General features: G+C 62.4%; 1 protein-coding gene across 6 annotated transcripts in view; it reads left to right on the top strand.

Annotated features, from left to right (window-relative positions):
- The window catches only part of MAD1L1 (mitotic arrest deficient 1 like 1), a 271,713-nt gene that overhangs the window by 193,476 nt on the left and 59,306 nt on the right, over positions 1–18,931 (top strand). For all 6 annotated transcript variants that reach the window (XM_010966461.3, XM_045504459.2, XM_045504490.2 and 3 more), the window contains one exon: positions 15,642–15,849. In XM_010966461.3, coding sequence (XP_010964763.2) covers positions 15,642–15,849 — 208 coding nt within the window. The remainder of the gene's footprint in view (positions 1–15,641; positions 15,850–18,931) is intronic.

The raw sequence follows: 18,931 nt of genomic DNA, 5'->3' as shown, positions 1-18,931 counted from the left end.
GGCCCCGAGAGCACAGCCACTGCTGCGACTGTCATCTGTGACCCCCCCCCCCCGACACACCTTGGTCACGACACAGTTGTCCATGCTTGGGTTTCTTGTGGGCCACCATCGGGGCTGCCACGGCACCAAGCTGCATGGAGGGCTGGACGCACAGCAGCTTTGGACGTGGCGGACGCTTGCCTGCCAGGCAGCCCTGACCGGGGCTGGACACCCCTCCACAGAGAGGAGCGAGCTCTCATGTTGGGGGCGCAGACTGGTTACACGCTGGTGCTGTCACCGTCCCTGGGCCCACCCTGGGTCCCGAGTGGTGACGGTGGAGGCAGCATGGAGACCCAGCCCTACTAGGTCTCCCCAGCACTTTATGGACATTGTCAGACACACAGCAGAGCTGGTTGTGTTACAGTGAACACCCAAGGACCCGCCATCCGGCCACAGACACTCTGCTGGGGCTGCTTTATGACGCACCTCTCCACCCTCTTCCATCCATCAGGGCTTTCTGTCTGCTTGAGACGTTTTACAGCAAATTGCAGACGTCTGTACCCGTTCCTCTGACGCTTCAGCATGCACATAATTAGGCAGAATTCTTCTCTGGGGTTGGAGCTCGCAGCCCTCTGTCCCTCGGAGGCGGGGTGGAGCCCACCCCTCTGAGCCCCTGCCCTGCCTGCTTCCTCTGCATGCGGGTGGGGCTGCCCCACAGCCAGCCTGCAGCTCTGCTCAGGAGAGGGACCAGACTGCAGCCCAATGACGTTTAAAATAAGTGTATCTTTTTTGGAAACGGAGTGGGTAGAAAATTGCCGGGTTCCCTGTGAGTGGAAAGCTCACGGTGCCCGCGGAGACGGCCCCGCTCCCGTCCCCGCGTCCCCAGGCAGGAGCGCCGTCTAATGATAGACTCTCCCAGCCTCCGCCGCCTTCCCTTTCCCGCAGCACTGCTTCCCTCCCACCCCGGCGCTCTCACGCCCCTGGCCCATCCACTCTCCACCCAGCAGACCCCCACGAGCCCCCGCCGATCCCTCACCGCATGTTCCTCCTGCCTGGCCTGCCACCCCAGGGGCACAGTGGTCAGTCCTTGGACCCGAAGTTCCCCCCACAACCTCACCTGCTCCCTTCTGTTCCCACCTGCTCCCACCTGCTCTTACCTGAGTCCAAAGCAGGCCCAGCCTCTGCCTGTCAGGACCCCTCTTACCCTATGGATCGACTTGCTGCTGACCAGGGCTTGAACATGTCCCCCCCCAGACTGGACACGTTATTTCTTGATGGCCACTGGCCTACACTTCTGGAAAGTTCTCTGGGCACTGCTCCCTGGAGGGGACAGCTGGGGTGCCCGGGCGTGGGGTGAGTCCTAGAGGTTGTTCTGGGTATTCGCTCAGGTGGGGAGGCCTTGCTCTCCAGGCTGATGTCGCTCTGAGCACCTGCTTCCTTGGTGTTGTCTGTGCGGCCAGAGCACAGGGGCCCCCCGCCCCCCACCCTCTGGGCACAGAGCACCGGAGCACTGCTGGGCCTGACCCTGACCCTCCTGGGTGTCCCCACTTAATGTCGTGGGCACTGAGGAAGGAGCGCCACTCACACTGTGCAGATGAAGCCCATGCCACAGAAGCCGGTGGTCTCCACAGGGCGAGAGGTGACGCCGTCTTGTGCCCCAGCTCCGAAGCCCGTGCCCTCCCCAGGCTGCACCTCTATCCCTCCCATCGAGGGTCAGGTGCTCTCTGCCCAGCAGGTCCTGTTCTGCCCTGAAAGCTTGGGGTGTCTGTGTGAGCACCACAGGGCCGGCCCCCCACCCCCGCCATCATGGCAGAATCAGCTGTGCTGGCAGTCCCCTCCACAGCCCCAGCTGGCTTCCCACACTGGCCCTGCCACCTGCTCTGTCTAGAGAGCCCCCCCGCCTGCTTGTGGGCGCTGCCCGTCTCCAGGGCCCAGCTCAGGTGCCGCCCCTCCTCTGAGCCTCAGTGCCCGCGTCCCGGGACCTGTGCATGGTCCTGTGCACGTGCTCCCCCGGGTGGTGCCCTGGCCTGGCTCCCGGGGCGCCCATGCTCTGGCACGTGTGGGCAATGCAGGCTGCAGGGCAGGGTGCCAGGAGGCGGGCTCTGGAGGACACACATCTGGGTGTGAATTCCTCCCGTTGCCTCACACGTGCTCAGCCCTGGGCACGTCACCTTTCGTGTCCCAGCTCCCTTATTTGGGAAACGAGGAGGAAGGGAGCTGAGGTCATGAGGTTGGTCCGGTCATGTGTAAGGCATTTGTGTATTTCCTCTCCTCCGGGGGCTTCTGCGAGCTGGTGGATTTTCCTAATACAGATTCTCACCGCCCACCCCCTGTGAACTCAGAGACGGTGTTTGCAGACAGTTTCTGCACCTTGTGCGTCAAGGAGGTGTTTCCCATGAGTACGTGGTGCCCTGTTCATTGTCACGCAGTGTGTGGTGCATCATGGGTGTGTGTGCCATGACGTATTTAACCCGTTGCCTGTTAGTGGTTAGAGGTTAGTGCCTCTTCTGTGACCACGAGTGAGGCAGTGTCGAGTGACCGTCTGCACGCGGCTCTTCTGGTGTGTGCACGCCTGTGTGTAGGACAGACTTCCAGGGGAGGGTGGGATTAACAGGCACCTGCATTTCCAGACCCAGTGGCGTGTCGGGGCACAGCACGAATGGGGTGGGACGGTTTTGTACCAGCACCTGTGAGAGTGCTTCTTCCCATGGCTTCAGACTTGGAGGTTTTCTGGTCCAGCAAGTGAAGAGGAAGAGCTCAGTGTAGTTTTAATTTCAGTCCTTTATTGTACGTGAGTGAGGGTTTTAAATACATTTGTGTCTGTCACCATCCTTGGTCCACTTTTCGAATAGACTGTTAGTCCTTTTCTTGTTGATTTCTTAGAGGTCTTTGTATATTGTGGAGCAGAGCTCGTCTTGTTTCAAATTGTGAATATGTTTTCCCAATTTATCATTTGTCTTTTGCCTTTGCTTGTGCTGTTTTTTTACCAAGCAGAAGTTTTTAACTTTTAAATGTATTTTATACAGATGAACTTACAGCCTTTTCCTTTGTAGCTTCTGGGTTTTGGGTCACATCTTTACTTTTTATATGTCAAGATATAAAAAAATTCTCATGGTTTCTTCTGGTTTTGTGGTGGCTTCATTTTCTACTTTAAATCTGATTGATTTGAAATTTGGTTTTGCTTTTTGTAAGGCATGAAGCGTGATGCCAACCTGTTTTTTAAGAGGGCCTCCTGGCACCCCAGCCACGACCGAGAGCCTATCTCTCGTCATTGGTTTGAGGTCCTACCTTCTCGTGCGCTGGTCGCGCTGTGTCAGGTCCTTTGTGTCCGAGGTGCCCTGTCCTCTTCCCCCTGTAACTCTTCTTTTCCGGGTTTTCCAACAGCTCTTGCTCATTTTCATATGAACTTTGGAATCAGCGTGTCTAGCTCCCCTCTCCCAATGAGTGTAGAATTTGCTGGATTTCTTGAAGTGAGAAGTTGGAGGTTTGGAGGTCAGCTGTCTCTGGGACGTAGCCCTCTGCACACGAGAACGTTACTGCGTCTTTCTGCGGGTCAGGGTCCTTCTGTGTCTCCCACGGGGGCGTCTTACAGTGGCGTCTCTGCTGCACACATTTCCTGCTGAGTTTGCTTGTCAGTGTGGGGTCGTCTGGTTTGTCTGTTGTCGGTGGGTCCTAGTCCCACCGCCTTGCACTGCATGCAGCCTGGAGTCCCAGCGCCACGGATGGGGGGTGGGCGTGGCCCTAACCTCCTGACAGTGATGTGTGTGCCCTCTGTCCCGGCTACGCTGGGGCTGGGGTCCCAGGGTCTTGCTGCACCGCCTGCCTTCCTGAGTGTTACGTGTAGCACAAGACGCTTAGTGAAGGAAAAATTCCCCCGGCGGGGTGGCTCCCGGCTGCTCCTGCTCATTCAAGCCGAAGACAGGAAAAGCCAGCACTGATGTGCGTTTGTGTGGAGAAGTTTCCACAGGCGCTGACTTCTGTGGATTTTTTTATGGGAAGAGTGATGTGTCCTGAGTATTAAGCCCCTTCTGGTTCCCTGGGACCTCGGGACCCCGACCGCCCACCTCCTTGCTGGGTGCACCCGGACCCCAGACTGCGGCCCCGGGCTCTTGTTCCCGGTGGCCCTCGGCGGTCTGGCCCAGCCCTGCTCAGCTCCTGCGGGCGTGGTGGTGACCCCTCCACGTGGTCCTTGCAAAGTGTTTGCATGAAAAAGACGGGAACCCAGCGCATTAAACACCTAGAAACTAGGCCTGGCAGGAGTGCTGTGTGGCGGTCGTCTTGAGCCGAGCTGAACTTTCCTGTCCGCTGATCTCGGGGGAGGATGGTGGAGGGTGGTGCGCTGGTTCCACATGAGGGTCCCCTCGCTACCGCGTGCCTCCTGTGCCTCTGAGCCTCACCTCCCTGGGAAAGAGGGCAAGGAGGTCTCTGCAGACGCAGGCTGGCACCCCCTCACCCCCAGAGCTCCGCTCAGCCACGTGCAGCTTGGGTGCCCAGGAGGGCGGTCCACGTGGGGCAGCCCCAGCCCAAGGGCAGGTCTCCCCGGCCACCCCGACGTGTTTGTGCCCGAACCCAGGCCCAGAGCCCCACGGGGAGCCCCAGGAGCAGCCCGTCTTCCTGACCCAGGCCTGGCACTCCTTTTGTGATGCCCCCTGTTCTCGCAGGCTCTGTTCAGAGCAGGGAGCTTCTGGCCCAGAGGCCTGCGCTTGGTGGCCCTGACCTCGGGGCCCGCCGGCAGGGGTCCTGCTGGGCCGTGCCCACTCCTGTTCTCTGCAGGTTGGACCGCGGGCTCTCTCAGCTTGGCAGCCCTTCCTCGTCCAGCTGGGTTCCCCGGGTGCTCTGTGTGTTGGGCAGAGTGTGTCAGCCTGGCTTGTCCTGGGTCAGCAGGCAGCCCTGGGGCCTGCAGGGTGCCTGGGCTCCACGCCTCCCGTCATGGCTCGGCCTGCACTGTAGGCACTGCTGTAACTCAGGGGACAGCGGGGGGTGGACACTCACGAGCTTGCGTTCTGTGGGGACTGGACTCAGTGCAGACACATAACCAGCTCGATGGTGACGGGAAGAGAAGGAAGCAGCCACTGTGCCGGAGGTCCGTGGGAGCAGCTACGTGAGGGCCTGGCAGGACCATGCACTCCTGTCCACTCCCGCAGGTTCCCAGTAGTTGGGATTGTCCCGGGAACATGGGTTCCTTGAGTCTGAGTATCATCTGAACGTTTTCCAGGACCACATCTGTTTAATAAGATTCCACTTTTCCACAAAGAATTCCTGGCAGCGTTACCCTGATGCCTGCAAGAAGCGGATCCCAGACATTCCGACCATCGGGGCTAATGTTGTTAGTAAAGCTGAGCTTCCTGGCAGCCCTGACAAGAAAGGAAAGCTGACCAATGACATAACCGTTCTTGTAAAAAGGGGGTCTTGGAGGGGATTCATGGACAGAACACTAAATTCTAAAAGAACTGAAGGTGTCCCCCCACAGGTACTGTCACTGAGCTCCTGTGTTGAACCCCCTAACCCAACAGTTCTGCTTCTGGGTGTGCAGCGCCCAAGAGCTGAGAGCCGGGTCTCACCTGTGTCACAGCAGCACTGCTCACAGCAGCCCAGGGTGCGGTGACAGATGGGGGAGCAGTCAGGTGTGGTCTGTCCGCACAGTGAAGTATCACTCAGCCTTCAAACAAGGAAACTGACGCCTGCTACGTCGTGGAGGGGCCCTGAGGACGTGGTGCTCAGTGAAGTGAACCAGGGACGGAAGGACAGGCACTGGGTGATCCCACTTCCACGGGGTCCCTGGGGGAGTCAGAGTTACAGAGACAGGAGGTGGAGGCTGGGGCTAGAGGCTGGGGGACGGGGACAGGGTCTCAGCTTGGGAAGATGGAAAGTTCTGGAGACCGATTGGGTGACGGCTGCACATTCACAGTGTAAATGTGCTTAGTGTCAAATGATACTTAATGTGACTGAGGTGGCAAAGTTTACTTTATATGTATTTTACCACAATTCAAAAAAAATCTTAAGGCTTTTGTTTGGCTACTTCTGTTACCACCCAGAGACCTGGCGGGAGCCCAGCACCTGTGTCGGTGGTGAGAGTGGTCGGCGGGCCCCAGGTGGCTGGGCGAAGGCCCCACCCCTGACAGCCCTCCTCCGGCATGGCCGGCACCGCCCCAGGACGCAGCCTGCAGGTCACCTGTCTGTCCGGGGCCCGCGCGGTGCCCCCCTCGCCCTGCTGTGTTGTCTGGCACCAGGTTGGAGCTGGCAGAGGCAGTCGCCTGGAGGGCGGCATGAGGAGGGCCCTGCCACAGGTGCGGGCCTGGCAGGCGCTGCTCCCCAAGACTTCATCCTTCCTGGAGCTGCCTGGAGGGCCCCCCACTCACGCTGCTGGTTCAGTGACCACGAAGCTCAGGAGTGCCCCTCCTCAAGACCAGCCCCGCGGCAGCTGCAGGGCCTGGTCCCTCCAGGCCCGGGCCCACCGTGAGCACACACGGCCTTCCAGGCCCCTCCTAGACCCCGCCGGCCCCGTAGGGAGGGGCGGGCCACACACGCGTGCGTGTTAGTGAGGTGCCTCGGCCCAGGGGAGTGCCGGGTGCCCAGCTCTGAAAGAAGCCTCTGCAGCGCGGACGAGGGGATACGGAGGGGAGGGGTCGGGGGGCTCAGCCCGTGTGGTCACCGGCCCACTTGGTGGCCCGGGGCAGGAGGCTTGCGGGCAGGGCGCCTGTTTCCCTCTGTGGGGGACCCTGGCCCGTCCTCCTCCCCAGCCCTCCTGCCTCCGGCCCTGGGCCTCTCCTCTCTTCGCCTCCCGCGTGACCGGCCCAGGGCAGCCTCGTGGGCCTCAGTTCCTCAGCCTCTGAGTGAGGAGGTGGGCCAGCTGCTCAGGGTGCCAGAGGTCTATGGGGTCCGGCCTGTCTGTGCTGCCCTGTGAGCTCTCCACCTGCAGCCAGCGCACTGTCCCCGGACCGGGCCGCCCTGTGCCTGAGGCTGCAGAGCCCAGAGCAACCCTGGAGCCCCCCAAGTGCCCAGAGAAAGAGAAAGTCAACCCGTGAGGGGCGTAGGCTGGAGGCCAGAGCCTGAGGGACCTGCCCAAGGTCGAGATCACGGAGCTCTTGGGCGGCAGGGGCTCCTGCCCTGGGCCCGCGTGGAGGCGGGCCTGCAGCTCCTGGTGGGTGGGGCTGGGGGGGACTGCGCTCCATGTCTGGGAGGCCCGCAGCCACCCCAGGCTCCCCGCTCTTCTCCCCGAGCTGTGCTCCCTTCAGCCAGGAGAGAGATTGATTTAGCTTTGAGGCCGGGTGATTTATAAATATGCATGAGGACCGGTGGTTATTTAACTGTGCTTTTTAATTCTCCTCGCGTCTCCGCTTCCTTCCAGCGGGGTCTCTTAGTATGCACGGCAGGCCCTCTCCCCTCCCCAGGCGGCAGCCTTTCCCCAGCCGGGGGCGGCCGCGGCCGTCCACGGGCCCCCAGGGCTACCAGGGCCTGACCTCAGCACAGGTGTCCAGCGCACTAGGCTTCACAGTCCCTGACGGGTTGAGTTCACGCCCTGGCTCTTGCGCAGAGCGGGGCTGAGGCCCCGGGCTGCCAGCAGGCTGAGGCAGCTGCCGCGGGGCTCAGGACGTGGCGCTGGCCCTGGATGCAGGGGGACGTGGCCGTTCGCCTGAGCCTGCGTGCAATCTGAGCGAAGGAAGGAAATGCATCCATGGAGCAGAGGGAGGCAGGCAGGATGGGCCCCGGGAGCGGCTGTCCCCTCGGGCCCCTGGCCTGGGCGTGCTGGTCACTGGATGAGCCCCCAGCCTCCTCTGGACTTGAGACTCCCTCCTGTCTCCACAGAGACCCGTGGTGACACCCCCCCGAGGACCCTGGCCCTGCCGGGTCAGGTGCAGGGAGAGCAGGGCCCCGGGCTCTGATGGCCCCCAGCCCCAGTGTCCCTCTGCAGCCCGGCCTGCACCCGCCGCGCTCACCGGCGGGGACAACTCTCCGCTCCCCCAGCAAGTGGGGTGTTTTTGTTTAGCCAGCAATTGCACCAGTGCATCAAAGGAAGGTTCAAAACTTTTCCTTTTGAGATTCTCGTCAGTGTCTCAACAGTTTTCTCAGCTGTGAATCAAACAAGGCAACAAATTTTTAGCAGAAGATTATAGCCATTTTCCCCTTTCTTCCTCAAAGCTGTCATCGGCAGCAGATCTCAGCAGATTTGTTCGCGCTCTTCCATCTGCTTTAGTAGCGCCAGCCCCCCGCCACGCTCACTCGGTGCCGCAGACCCCCTGGGCCCTCTGCTGTGTGCTTGGGGCGGCCGGCCAGCACCCTTTCCCCTGCGACTGGGCCCAAAGCCGAGCCCAGAGCCAAGTATGCGGGAGGCCGCCTGCCAGCCTGGCCCTGACACTCCCTGGTTCTCGTCCCAGTTGGGCCTCTGGTGTCACAGCCACAGGACGGCGTTAGTAATCATCCCGGGTTCCTTCTGCAGATGTCTGCTTGACACGTCCCATGCACCGCCCTGTCCTAGGCAGGTGAGCAGTTACAGACGACAGGCCAGGTCGTGAGGTGACAGACACTAGATGAACAGCAAAGAGGAGGCCCGTGGGGGCTGTGCTATTACTGCTGCCATGTCACCACTGGCCCCTCTGAGCGGGGTGACAGGGTGCACGCTGTGGGCCAGGCCCTGCTTCCCCTCAATATCCCGGGATGCAATGGAGCCCTGTCCTCACGGGGCCCCCGCCTGGCTGGCGGTAGGCACCTGTGTCTCCCTCCTCTCCCGGGGCCGTGCTTCCTGTGTGGAGGGAAGGAAGGAGGGAGGGAGGGAGGGAAGGTCTCCTTGCTCTGCAAGGGGTGGTGCAGAGAGCAGAGCCCTGGGTGGGCTCCCACGTGACCCGGCCACGTGGCCTTGTCAGCTGCCTGACCCATGGCAGCTTCATGGGTCCCCCATGTGGGGGAGGATGGGGTCTGGGTAGCATCCTTGGGTCCCAAGGTGCCCGTGTCCAGCCCAGCTGGGCCGTGGGGCTGTCCCCTCCAACACTGGACCTGTGGTGAGCACCGCTCCTCCGTCCAGGTACGGTCAGACTCCTGGGGGATCGGCCAGCCTCATTCCCCCTCGTCTGGCCAGAATGACTCTTCAGTCCTGACTTCTGAGCACAGTGTGAAAGGTTCCAGATGGCGGGGCCTGTGGCGAAGCACAGCCCCTTGGGGCTTTCACAGCCTTGTCTAGGGCCCCTGGGCCGCCCCCACCCCCAGCATCGTCCTGCTCTGACTGCTCAGTGGCCACCCAGGGGGTGCCCCTGCAGGCCCCTCCTGGACGTCCAGTGTGGTCTGGACTCGAGAGGCTCCTGAGTGCCGAGGACCCAGGTGACACAGGCCTGAGTTGGGTGGGCTGGCCGGTCTCCTGCTGGGCATTTTAGGGAAGGCAGCCAGTCAGAGCCAGATGCCAAGACTTGCCCTCAGTCTGGGGTCTTGGCAGCAAGTGGTGGCAGGTCCAGGTGGCAGTGGGGCCTGGAGTGGGTGAGAGTCCTGGCCATGCGGGAGGGAGATGGAAAGCCCAGACGCCGGACAGTGGTTTGATAGCAGAGGCCAGAAAGCCAGGATGGGCCAGGCCAGGGAGCGGCCCCCGAGGTGGATCGTGACCTGACCTCCTCGTGTCACAGGAGCTGTGGGGTGAGGAGACCGCGGGCAGGGCCAGGCTGCACCCCGGAGGTCCACACGATGGCGGTGGTCAGGGCCCAGGCTTCCCTGGTGGGCTTGGCTGGAGCTGCACCCCGCAGGCCCGTGTCCCGAGGCCTGGCCGCGCCAAGCACACGCTCCCTGCTGGGCCCCTGGCTCCCAGCCCTTCTCTGCCTCCAGGGCTGAGACAGTGGTGGCGTCAGGAGGTGCGGCTGGGCGCCAGCTCCAGCAGCAGACGGAGTGTCCACACATCCTTCTGTTTGTTTTCCCTTTTCTCCTTTCATTTCTCTTTTTAAAAACAGCTTTATTGAGATACGATTTACATATCATAGAACTCAGCCATTTGAAGCGCGCGATTTGGTGGGTTTAGCGCCTTGACAGATAATGAGCAACTGTCACCACACGATTGTGGACCGGGTTTATCCTCTCCAAAGAAACCCCACACCCTTCAGCTGTCACCCCACTGCCCACCACCCTGACTCCAGCCTGGAGCAACCACTGAACTGCCTCCTGTGTCTGAGGATTTCCATGCTCTGGACGTTTCACATGAATGGAGTCATGTAGCACGTGGTCTCTCGTGATGCTATTTCACTGAGCATCATGCTTCCGAGATCGTTTACGCTGTGGCGGGTGTCAGTGCGTCTCTCCTTCTCGTGGCCGGATGATGCTCCACGGGTGCCTGGACCACTCTGTTCCTGCGTGCGTCAGTTCCTGGACATCTGAGTGGCCGTTGTGGACGTCTGTGTGCAGGTCTCTGTGAGGGCGTGTGTTTCCCTTCTCTTGGGTTCGTGCCTAGGCGTTGAATTGCTGGGACACAGGGTAACTCTGTTCAGTTGTTTGAGGAACCGTTTCCCGCTGAGGCTGCACCGTTTGCGTCCCCACCAGCGGTCTAGGAGGTCCGACTTCCCCCTCCTCGCCGACACGGGTCCGACTTTTTCCTTCCAGCCACCCTGGTGGGTGTGAAGGGATGTCTCTGTGGTTTGATTTCTGTTTCCCTGTCACTGATGCCCTCGCCGTTGAGCAGCTTTGTGTGCTTTGGCCGTTTGTTTATCTTTCTTAGAGAAAGAGATGTTCAGATCCTTTGCCTTCTTAAAGTAGGTCGTTTACCCAGTGTCGTCGCTGTTACCGAGAGTAAGAGCTCGCTCTTCGTGTGTTCAGGCGGCGAGTCCCTCAGCAGGTGCGTGGTCTGCGAACCCTTTCTCCCGTGCTGTGGGCTCTCTCTTCCCCTCCTTGGTGGTGTGCTTCGGAGCAGAGGCTTTTCGTCTTGGTTAAGTCCAATCTGTCTACTTTTCCTTCTGTTCCTGGTTCTCACTGTCATGTCGAAGACCCCAAGGCCACGTCCGGCGCCATGAAGCCTCACACCGTGCTCTCTCCTGAGTGCTTTATGCTGTTGGCTCTTATGTTTAGGTTTTTGATCCATTTCGAGTTCATTTTTGTATATGGTGTGAGGTGAGAACCCAGCATGACGCTTTTGCACGTGGGTGTCCAGCTGCCCCAGCAGAGTTCGAGGCTCTCTTTCCTATTGAGCCACCTTGGCGCCCCCGAGATCGTTAGTTGACCATAGACGCAGGGGTCTCTTCCAGACTCTCAGGTCTGCTCCCGGGGGTCTGTGACTGTCCTTGTGCCGGCACTGCTCTGTCTTGGCCACTGTCACCTTGTAGGAAGTTTTGAAGTCAAGAGTGTGAGTTCCCCCCACTGCCCTCCGTCTTCAGCAGTATCCTGGCTGCTCCAGTCCCTGGGATTCCACGTGAATGCTAGAGCCAGCCAGGAGGTTCCCAGGAGGGGGCCGGCGGGGACCCTGCTGGGCGTGGCGTTGGGTGTGATCAGTTTGAGAGTGTTGTTGTCTTCTGATCCTCGGATGCGGGTGCTGTTCCGTTTGCTTAGACCCTTCTCAGTTTCCTTCAGTGACTCACATTGCCTTTGTTTGCAAGTATGCTCCACTCGGCCTGAGGGCTGGGACCTGGAGGGGGTGCCCGGGATGTGGGACCTTGCTGCCCCGGCCAGCGGCATGGGGGCGAGCTCCCTCCCAGAGGGCGTTTATTCTCCGGTTTCTTCCTGCAGTTCTTCCACCAGAAGTCGGCCACAGGAGCCACACGCGGGATCGGCCGGCTGCTGGCTTCTGTAGGCGGAGTTTCGTGGGCGCTGCTTAGGCGTGTCCCTGGCGGCTCCCGTGCAGCAGTGGTAGATGAGCAGGGGCTGTGTGGCTGCAGCACTCAGTGCCCACCCAGAGCAGGATGCGGACCAGGCCAGAGCACAGGGCAGCAGGTGGCCCCCGTCCCCCAGGACCAGCAGCCCTGCCTGTCGGCCTCCAGACCGAGCGTGGTCACGGGGTGGGGCCGATGGTGGCAGGTCCGCACATGCCGAGCTTGGGGCTTTCTGAGTGGGCGCCTTGTCGGGGTGAGGAGGCAGGACCCCGCCCCTGCAGGGGAGCCTGGGCGCCCACCTGCACCCCAGGCAGTGTGGATGCCCTCAGTCCTGTAGAGACCGGCCGTAGTGGGACCCAGGGCAGGCGTCCTGTCTGTGTCACCCAGGACGCAGTGAGAGACTCAGAGGCCAGGAGCCTGCCTCCTGCGTGGTGGGGCCTGGGCCCCCTGGTGGCCCCGGTCAGGTCCTGGGGCTCTGTCTCATCCCCTGGAACCTCCTCTAGAGGTCGTGTCGGCTACCTGCTGCCATGTGACAGACACCCCAAAACACGGTGGCTTCTAACAGCAGGCTTCCTATTTCTCACTGGCGTACAGTGACGCTGCTGGTCTCTTGGGGGCCCCGTGCGGCTTCAAGCCAGCAAACCTGCTGGGCTGGAGGACCCGGCCTCCTTCCTTCATCCTGGGGGCGCTCCACCTGCAGGCTCAGCCCCCACACGCCACGCGGCCAGGAGGCAGAGCAAGGGGGCGAAAGTGACCTCTGCCCCAAGTCCCAGCAGCTCTGGGTGTGCAGATGTGACCGTGACCTTCCTGCTGCTCGTGGGCCACCTCTGCCCTCTGCCCTGCATGCTCAGGAACGTCTCCCGGGAGCGGCCACCCTCTGTGCGTTTGGAGGGAGCGTGTTTGCCCACGGGAGCATTTCCGCGCGCCCTGGGCTGGCCTTGGCGGTGGGGCTGCAGGCTAGGTGTGATGGCTGAGGCGGAAGCAGAGCAGAGCCAGGGCATCGTTGGCGGCTTTGCCTGCTGCTCGCTCTTCAGTTTGAACGTAAAGCCGGAAGAGGCTCACTGGCTCTTCCTCAGAGTGGATTCACCAGCGGCTTTGCTCGCAGGGTGTGTGACACCCCCCTGGTCCAGTTCTGCAGGGCTGGCCTCGTTGGGGAGCTCCCTCGCCGAGCCCCGCCCGGCCGAGCAGCTCCTGGAGCGGCCTGGAGACACAGCTGATGGCTGTGCTCAGCCACCCTGAGCTCCCCGAGGGCCCCGTTGCGCAGTTCAGGCCCATGATCCCGGGCGTGGCCCCAGCTGCACCAGTCACCTCCTCCCGCCATCGCAGCCAGGCCTTCTTGTCTCCTTGGCCTGTGTTTTTTCATCTCCGTGGTGGGGCCAGGATTCTGAGCCCTGCCTGCCGGCCCTGCTGGGCCCTTCCAGTGACACACAGGACAGAGGGGTGAGCAGAGGCTGTCCTGTGACCAGGAGCCCTGCTGTGGCTTCCGTTTCACTTGACAAGTTTTCTCTCCACCGAGAAGCCTCGGACACCTTCTCCCTCCTGCCTGCCTTCTTTACTGAGCGCACATGCATCTCAGCCGCTGCCCAGGGGCCGAGGTTTGGTCAGCATGCAGCCGCTGTGTCCAGGCTGGGACGACCCCGCCCTGGTCCTCACGAGCTTCGAGCACAGCTGATGGGCTGACCGGAGGGTCCCTGCTGTGCCCCGGCTGCCCGTTTGGGGTGGGCTGACCCTTCCCTCCCTATGACCAGAGCAGCTTCACCCTGGCTGGGGGAGCGATTGTGCTGTGACAAACCCCAGGGTGCCACCCTTGCTAGATGCCTGGTGGTCCTGGCCTCCCGGTGCTGGACGCTCATTTGGGCTCAGACTTGTCATTTCTCCCAAGTCAGCAGAGCTGTGAGCATCTCCCCATTTTGTCTTCTCCCCATTTTGGTTTGGTTTGGTTTGGTTAAGCCCTAAATCCTCTAACCGTCGAAGCATTTCCTTTCTTACATTCTCATCAAGGGGAAACCTTGTCAGGGACTTCGGTCCGGGTGGGAGCGGAGGCTCTGCTTCCTGCCCACGGGGTGTTTGCGTTTCCAGGGCAGCACCCTGCCCCTGGGCCCTGCCGTCCAGACTCCCCCCGTCTCCCCACACCTGCTTGGCATGAGGACCCTGAGGCCTGGTAAGGCCCGCACTTGTCCAGGGCACCCCGGTGACCCCAGGGTCAGGCTGTGCATCCAGCTCCCTGCACGGGCCCTCCCGGGGCGTCGGCAGGTGAGTCCTGGGAGGCGGGGGTGATACCAGTGTCAGCACAGCCAGACCTGAACCTGGAGAGCCTCTGCTCTGTGGCCCGAGAGGAGGGCGGAGGGAGGTGGCCCAGGGACGTGTCTGTCCACCTGGTTCTGTTGTTACATGTTCGGAGGGTTGAAACCAGGTCGGGTGAAAAGCAGCGTGGGGACCTGGGAGGGCGCTGTGTGGGTGGGGCTGTGTCCACGGCGCCCAGCACACTCTATCCTCGGTCCCCCACTGGCCAACCCGTCAGAACAGAGACGGTGTGGCCGGTAGTGCCTGATGCGTCTGCTCTCTGGCCCTTTGCAGAGGTTGTCTGTCTGTCCTCTCCCTGCTGCCTCCTGGCCCGAGACCCAGGGTGCGAGTCTGGCACCACCCCGGGACCCCTCCAGCCCGTGGAGGCTGTGGCAGACTCAGGGTGCGTGGACTTCACACGCCTGGTTGTGTCTCCAGACTGTTAAAACTGGATGAAAGAACGGTGCCTTTCAGCCCCAACAGCCTGTGATTCTCTCGAAGTTACAGGATGTCTCTTTATCCTTTGAGGTTTTACAAGGTTCTCAGAAACCCGTGAAGAGCCAGCCACCAGCCCTCGGCCTTCGGCTGGGCCTGCCCGGCCCCTCCCCATCTCCCACCCTCTCTCTGCCCCGTGGGCCTCTCCACACTCCCCTCCCTCCCTCTTGGGGGCACCTTCTGGCTGTGGGCTCTGAGCTGGTGGCTGGCCAAGGGCAGGCAGGTAGTGGCCACGCTGATCTGCAGTGACATGGAGGGACGGTGCCCCCACAGCGTAAGCTCTTGGGCTGGGACTGCACGTGAACAGAGGTGTCCACATCCAGCCTCTCTCCGGGAGGATTCGACCATCAGAGTAAAGGACGCGGTTTCCGCCACTGCCCCGGAAGAGAGGAGAGCTGTGTGGGCTGGAGTCACCACAGTGGGCGGGTGGATTGTCAAGGAGGGGCTCTGTGTCGGAGCTGGAAGGACCACGTCCCCTCAGCTGGCTCAGTATCCCGTGCTGGGAGGCAGGCCGGGGTCCCAGGCCAGCAGATCGGGGGATGTTGCTCTGTCTCCCTCTCTCTCTTTCTCTCGGTTCCTGGTGGGAGGGACACATCAGGCATCCCCTGCCGGCCCCCAGACCTTCCCCTGGCGCAGGGCTCAGGCCCTGCTCAGCCCTTGACCTGCGGTGGCCCTTCCTCGTCGGAGGCCCCAGGAGCTGGTGGACAGAGAGGCCAGACTTGCCTGGATTTCCAGAGGCCTTAGACCCCACCTATGTTCCTCCTGGCCGGGATGCAGGGCCCAGGGGTCTGCAGAAACCCAACCCTGTGCCTGCCCTCGGGAGCCACCGGCCAGACTGGGGGGAGTGGGGTCCCCCAGGGGAGCTTCCCGCAGATCATGTAGACACGGCCTCCATGCTGGCTGCTAAGCAGGGCTGCTCTCAGCAGATCCCAGAGGACGAGGGGGAAAGATGGGACCCCCCAGGCTGGTGGGAGTCCTCAGGGCCGCAGAGCGGGGCCTCAAGGTGGAAGCCAGGCCTAGCAGCACCAGATGAGGGTGTCCAGGGTTTCTGTCGTGATCACGGAAGCCTCTTCCTCTAGGCCGAGCTGCGCTGACCTCCTGCCTCTGGTCCTGCAGGGTGACTACGACCAGAGCAGAACCAAGGTGCTGCACCTGCGCCTGAACCCAGCCCGCGCAGCCAGGCAGCAGCTCCACGAGGGCCGGCAGCAGCTGCAGGACGAGTGCGAGCGGCTGCGGGAGCTGGTCCGCGCCCTGGAGCGAGGCGGCCCTGTCCCCGCAGACCTGGAGGCCGCCGCGGGCCTGCCCTCGTCCAAGGAGGTGGCAGGTAGGCCCCCGCCCCTGTCCTGTCCTGTCCATCTGTCCGTCCATCCAGCCCATCCATGCGGCAGCCAGGCCGTGGGTGGGCCTGGGACCGGTCTACCCTGGGGGATGGGCAGGCGTGTGATGTCCAGGCCTGCAGACAGCTCAGTGCGGGAGCAAGTGGCTGGAATCTCCTCCGAGCCTAAAGCAAATGAATATCGTTTATCAGTGTATCTGCGTCCCATTAATCACAAGTGAACCCAGCACTCCGTGCGAGCAGGGACCATCTTTCACCATCTAAGTACGTTTCTCGGACCCAGCGCGCCCGCGGTGGTGGAGGCACAGTGGGCGGGTCAGTGAGCGAGGCCTCAGGAAGCTGCCTTTTCTAGGCCGCGGCTCGTCATTCCAGCAGGACAGTGACCGCTGGAGCCTGTCCACGCCTCGGTCACAAGTCCTGCCCTGGGGGCGTCCAGGCTGCACATGCACAGGAGGCAGCCCATCTGTGCCAAGAGGGGACCCTTTGGGGGCTCAGTTTTCCCAGGAGTGACCCAGTCCGGCCCCACGGGTTGGGCAGAGGGGTGCCTGTAGCCAGTCTCTGCTGTCGTAGGTCGCCTGGCGCTGCTGCCGCTCTGGGCCTCTGGCGGCCTGGGGGAGGCGCCCTGGCCCTTCCCAGAGCGAGGCCCTGGCGCCCTGAGCCCCTGGGGTCTGCTGATGGCCCTCCTCCCCTGGTGGTGTCTGCGTGCACCTGCACCTGGAGGGCCGGGAGGCTGTTCTCTCGGCACTCCCCTCGTGCACGTCTGGGGGCGGCTTTTCCTCCGTGAAGCCCTTTCCCACGTCCTTCTCGTGTGTTTGTCTCCCCGCGAAGGTGACAGGTGTGTGCCCCCTGGAGGCTGGTTGGAAAGCGTGTGGGGCCCTCGCCTCACGTCCCTCCCTCGCCTGTGACGACCCTCATCTGGACAGTGTGTCCCTACATTGCTCCTCTGTCGGGGTCTTGGATGCAGGACCCCCACCCCCACCAGCCCACTTGCTTCCACTGTCCACCTCATGTGCAGCCAGCTTTTCTCAACATGCCCGAGGTCAGCGATCACTGCCCCCCACGATCGCGGTGGTGGGCGGCCTCGCCCAGCGCCTGGCCTGTGGAGGCCCAGGGTCTCCAAGGTCGAGGGCTCCGGGTCAGCCGGGCCTGAGTTTTGAGTCCCCCCCCCCCCCGCCTCCCCACGCCGGTGCGTCACCGCTGCAGGGGCTCAACTGCACACTGAGCCCAGCATCCCGCGGGGGCTGAGCCTCCAGGGCCCGACGGCGCAGGTTCAGAGCCGGCGCCCTGTCCCCACCGCTCGGTGCTGTTCCCTCCCTTCTAGGCCTTGTCCCTGGTTCCCGTGGCATCCTGAGCCCGTCGTGGTCCCTGGACCCTCGGCCCCGTGTCCTCTGAGAGGTGGGGTTCGTGCACCACTGGGGCTCCGTGCGGAGCCTGGTGGGGTTCGCCAGCCTCCCCTCGTTTATGGACAGTGAGCACAGGTGCATTGTGTGAGGAGCAGGCCCCTCTGTGCACATGCCAGCTCACGCCTCGCGCTGGCCTCTCCCCGCTGTCGCCAGAGGAAGCTGAGACCCTCAGTGCAGGACTTGCAGTGACCATTGCTGACTCTGTGCAGACCAGAGCGTCCAGACACGGTGGGAGCTGGACCGCGTGCTGGAGCAGCACTCCCCCGTCCCAGGCTGCTCCCTCCCACCAGGCTGGAGCAGAGAGCGTTGCTGCCGGAGCTCGGGACCCCAGCCTGCCGCCCTCGCCCGTTCAGTGGGTCCTTCTGCTTTTACTCTCGCCGCCTCCTCACTTCGCAGTTTTCACGGGCATCAGCCAGTGGAGAAGGTCCTGGAATCCTGGCCCACAAAGCAGGCCGGCATCCACTCCCATCCCCGTGCCAGTCAGACTGACCACGCTGGCTGCCCTGCTGCCACCTTGGGGGCCCTGCGGCCAAATCCCAGCTCAGCCACAAAGACTACCATGAGAGGAGTGTCCCTGTGGCCTAGGAGTGGGCTTCCAGCTGGCCAGCTGGAGTCCCCCGCGCCCCCGTGAAAGCCGGGAGAGGCCTCTGACGAGCTCCCTCCGCAAGCGTGCAGCCCCACTGTGGTTTCCTGTTTCCTCCCCGCGTTCCTTCCAGCCAGGCCCTCCCCATCGTCTCAAGCTGCCCATGTGTCCTTGACACATTCAAGAGCTGGCAATGCAGACGTGGGCCCCTTGAGGTGTCTCTTTACCCCGTGAAAGGGTCTGTCTCATCTCATAACGACAGCTTGTTTACCAGACAAGGCCTGTCCCGCTCCTAACGTCCGGTGGTTGCTGCGCTGGGTCGTGGGGACAGAGCTGCTCAGAGTCTCACAGGGGCCACCTGACAGGAGCCCACGGCCTCTTGCTTCAGTGTCACATGTGTGGGGGGGTTAAGAGGCTTCCCAAAGGGACCTTGGAGAACAAGTCAGGCCCCGGGTTGCCCGGAAGACAGGGCCCAGGCCAGACGGGGCCGCGCGGTGGCCAGCGGCTGGAGGAGGTGGGGGTGAGAAGGATGCAGATGCGAGGCCGTGGTGTCCAGGCAGTGATGGCGACTAAACCTGCGCAGCTGCCCTGCGTCCTCTGAGACCCCGCGGAGGGAGACGGCGGCAGAGCCGGAACCCGGGGAGTCGGGGTGGAGGCGTGGGCCTAGTGGTGAGCAGACCCAGGGAAGCGGCACGCTCCGTAGCTGCAGTGGGGTTTGTGCCACAAAACTTCCCAAAGGCCCAGAATCGGCAGCAGGCGGCGCTGGGGGAGGGGAGTGACCGGCAAAGCTGCGGAGGATTAAGGTGCTTGGGTGAGAGTGTAATTAAGAGGCAGGCAGATCCCAGACCTTCAGCCAGCTCTACGCAGCGGGCCGCTGCCTGCTTCCCAGTGAAAGTGAAACATGGAGTCAGAAACGCAGCAGTTTTCTTCTCCGGGCCGGCAGCAGCCTCCGCGGGAACGTGTTGGAAGTGCAGGTCCTTGGGCTCCATCTCACACCTGCCGGGTCACAGCGCCTGTGGGGGCCCAGGTGTGCCCCCACGTGTGTGAACCACTGCTCTGGGGTGGAGAGGCTCCCTGGACAGGG

This window comes from Camelus bactrianus, chromosome 18 (genome assembly GCF_048773025.1).
Source record: "Camelus bactrianus isolate YW-2024 breed Bactrian camel chromosome 18, ASM4877302v1, whole genome shotgun sequence".
Taxonomy (NCBI): domain Eukaryota; kingdom Metazoa; phylum Chordata; class Mammalia; order Artiodactyla; family Camelidae; genus Camelus; species Camelus bactrianus.
This window is presented reverse-complemented; position numbering and strand designations above follow the sequence as displayed.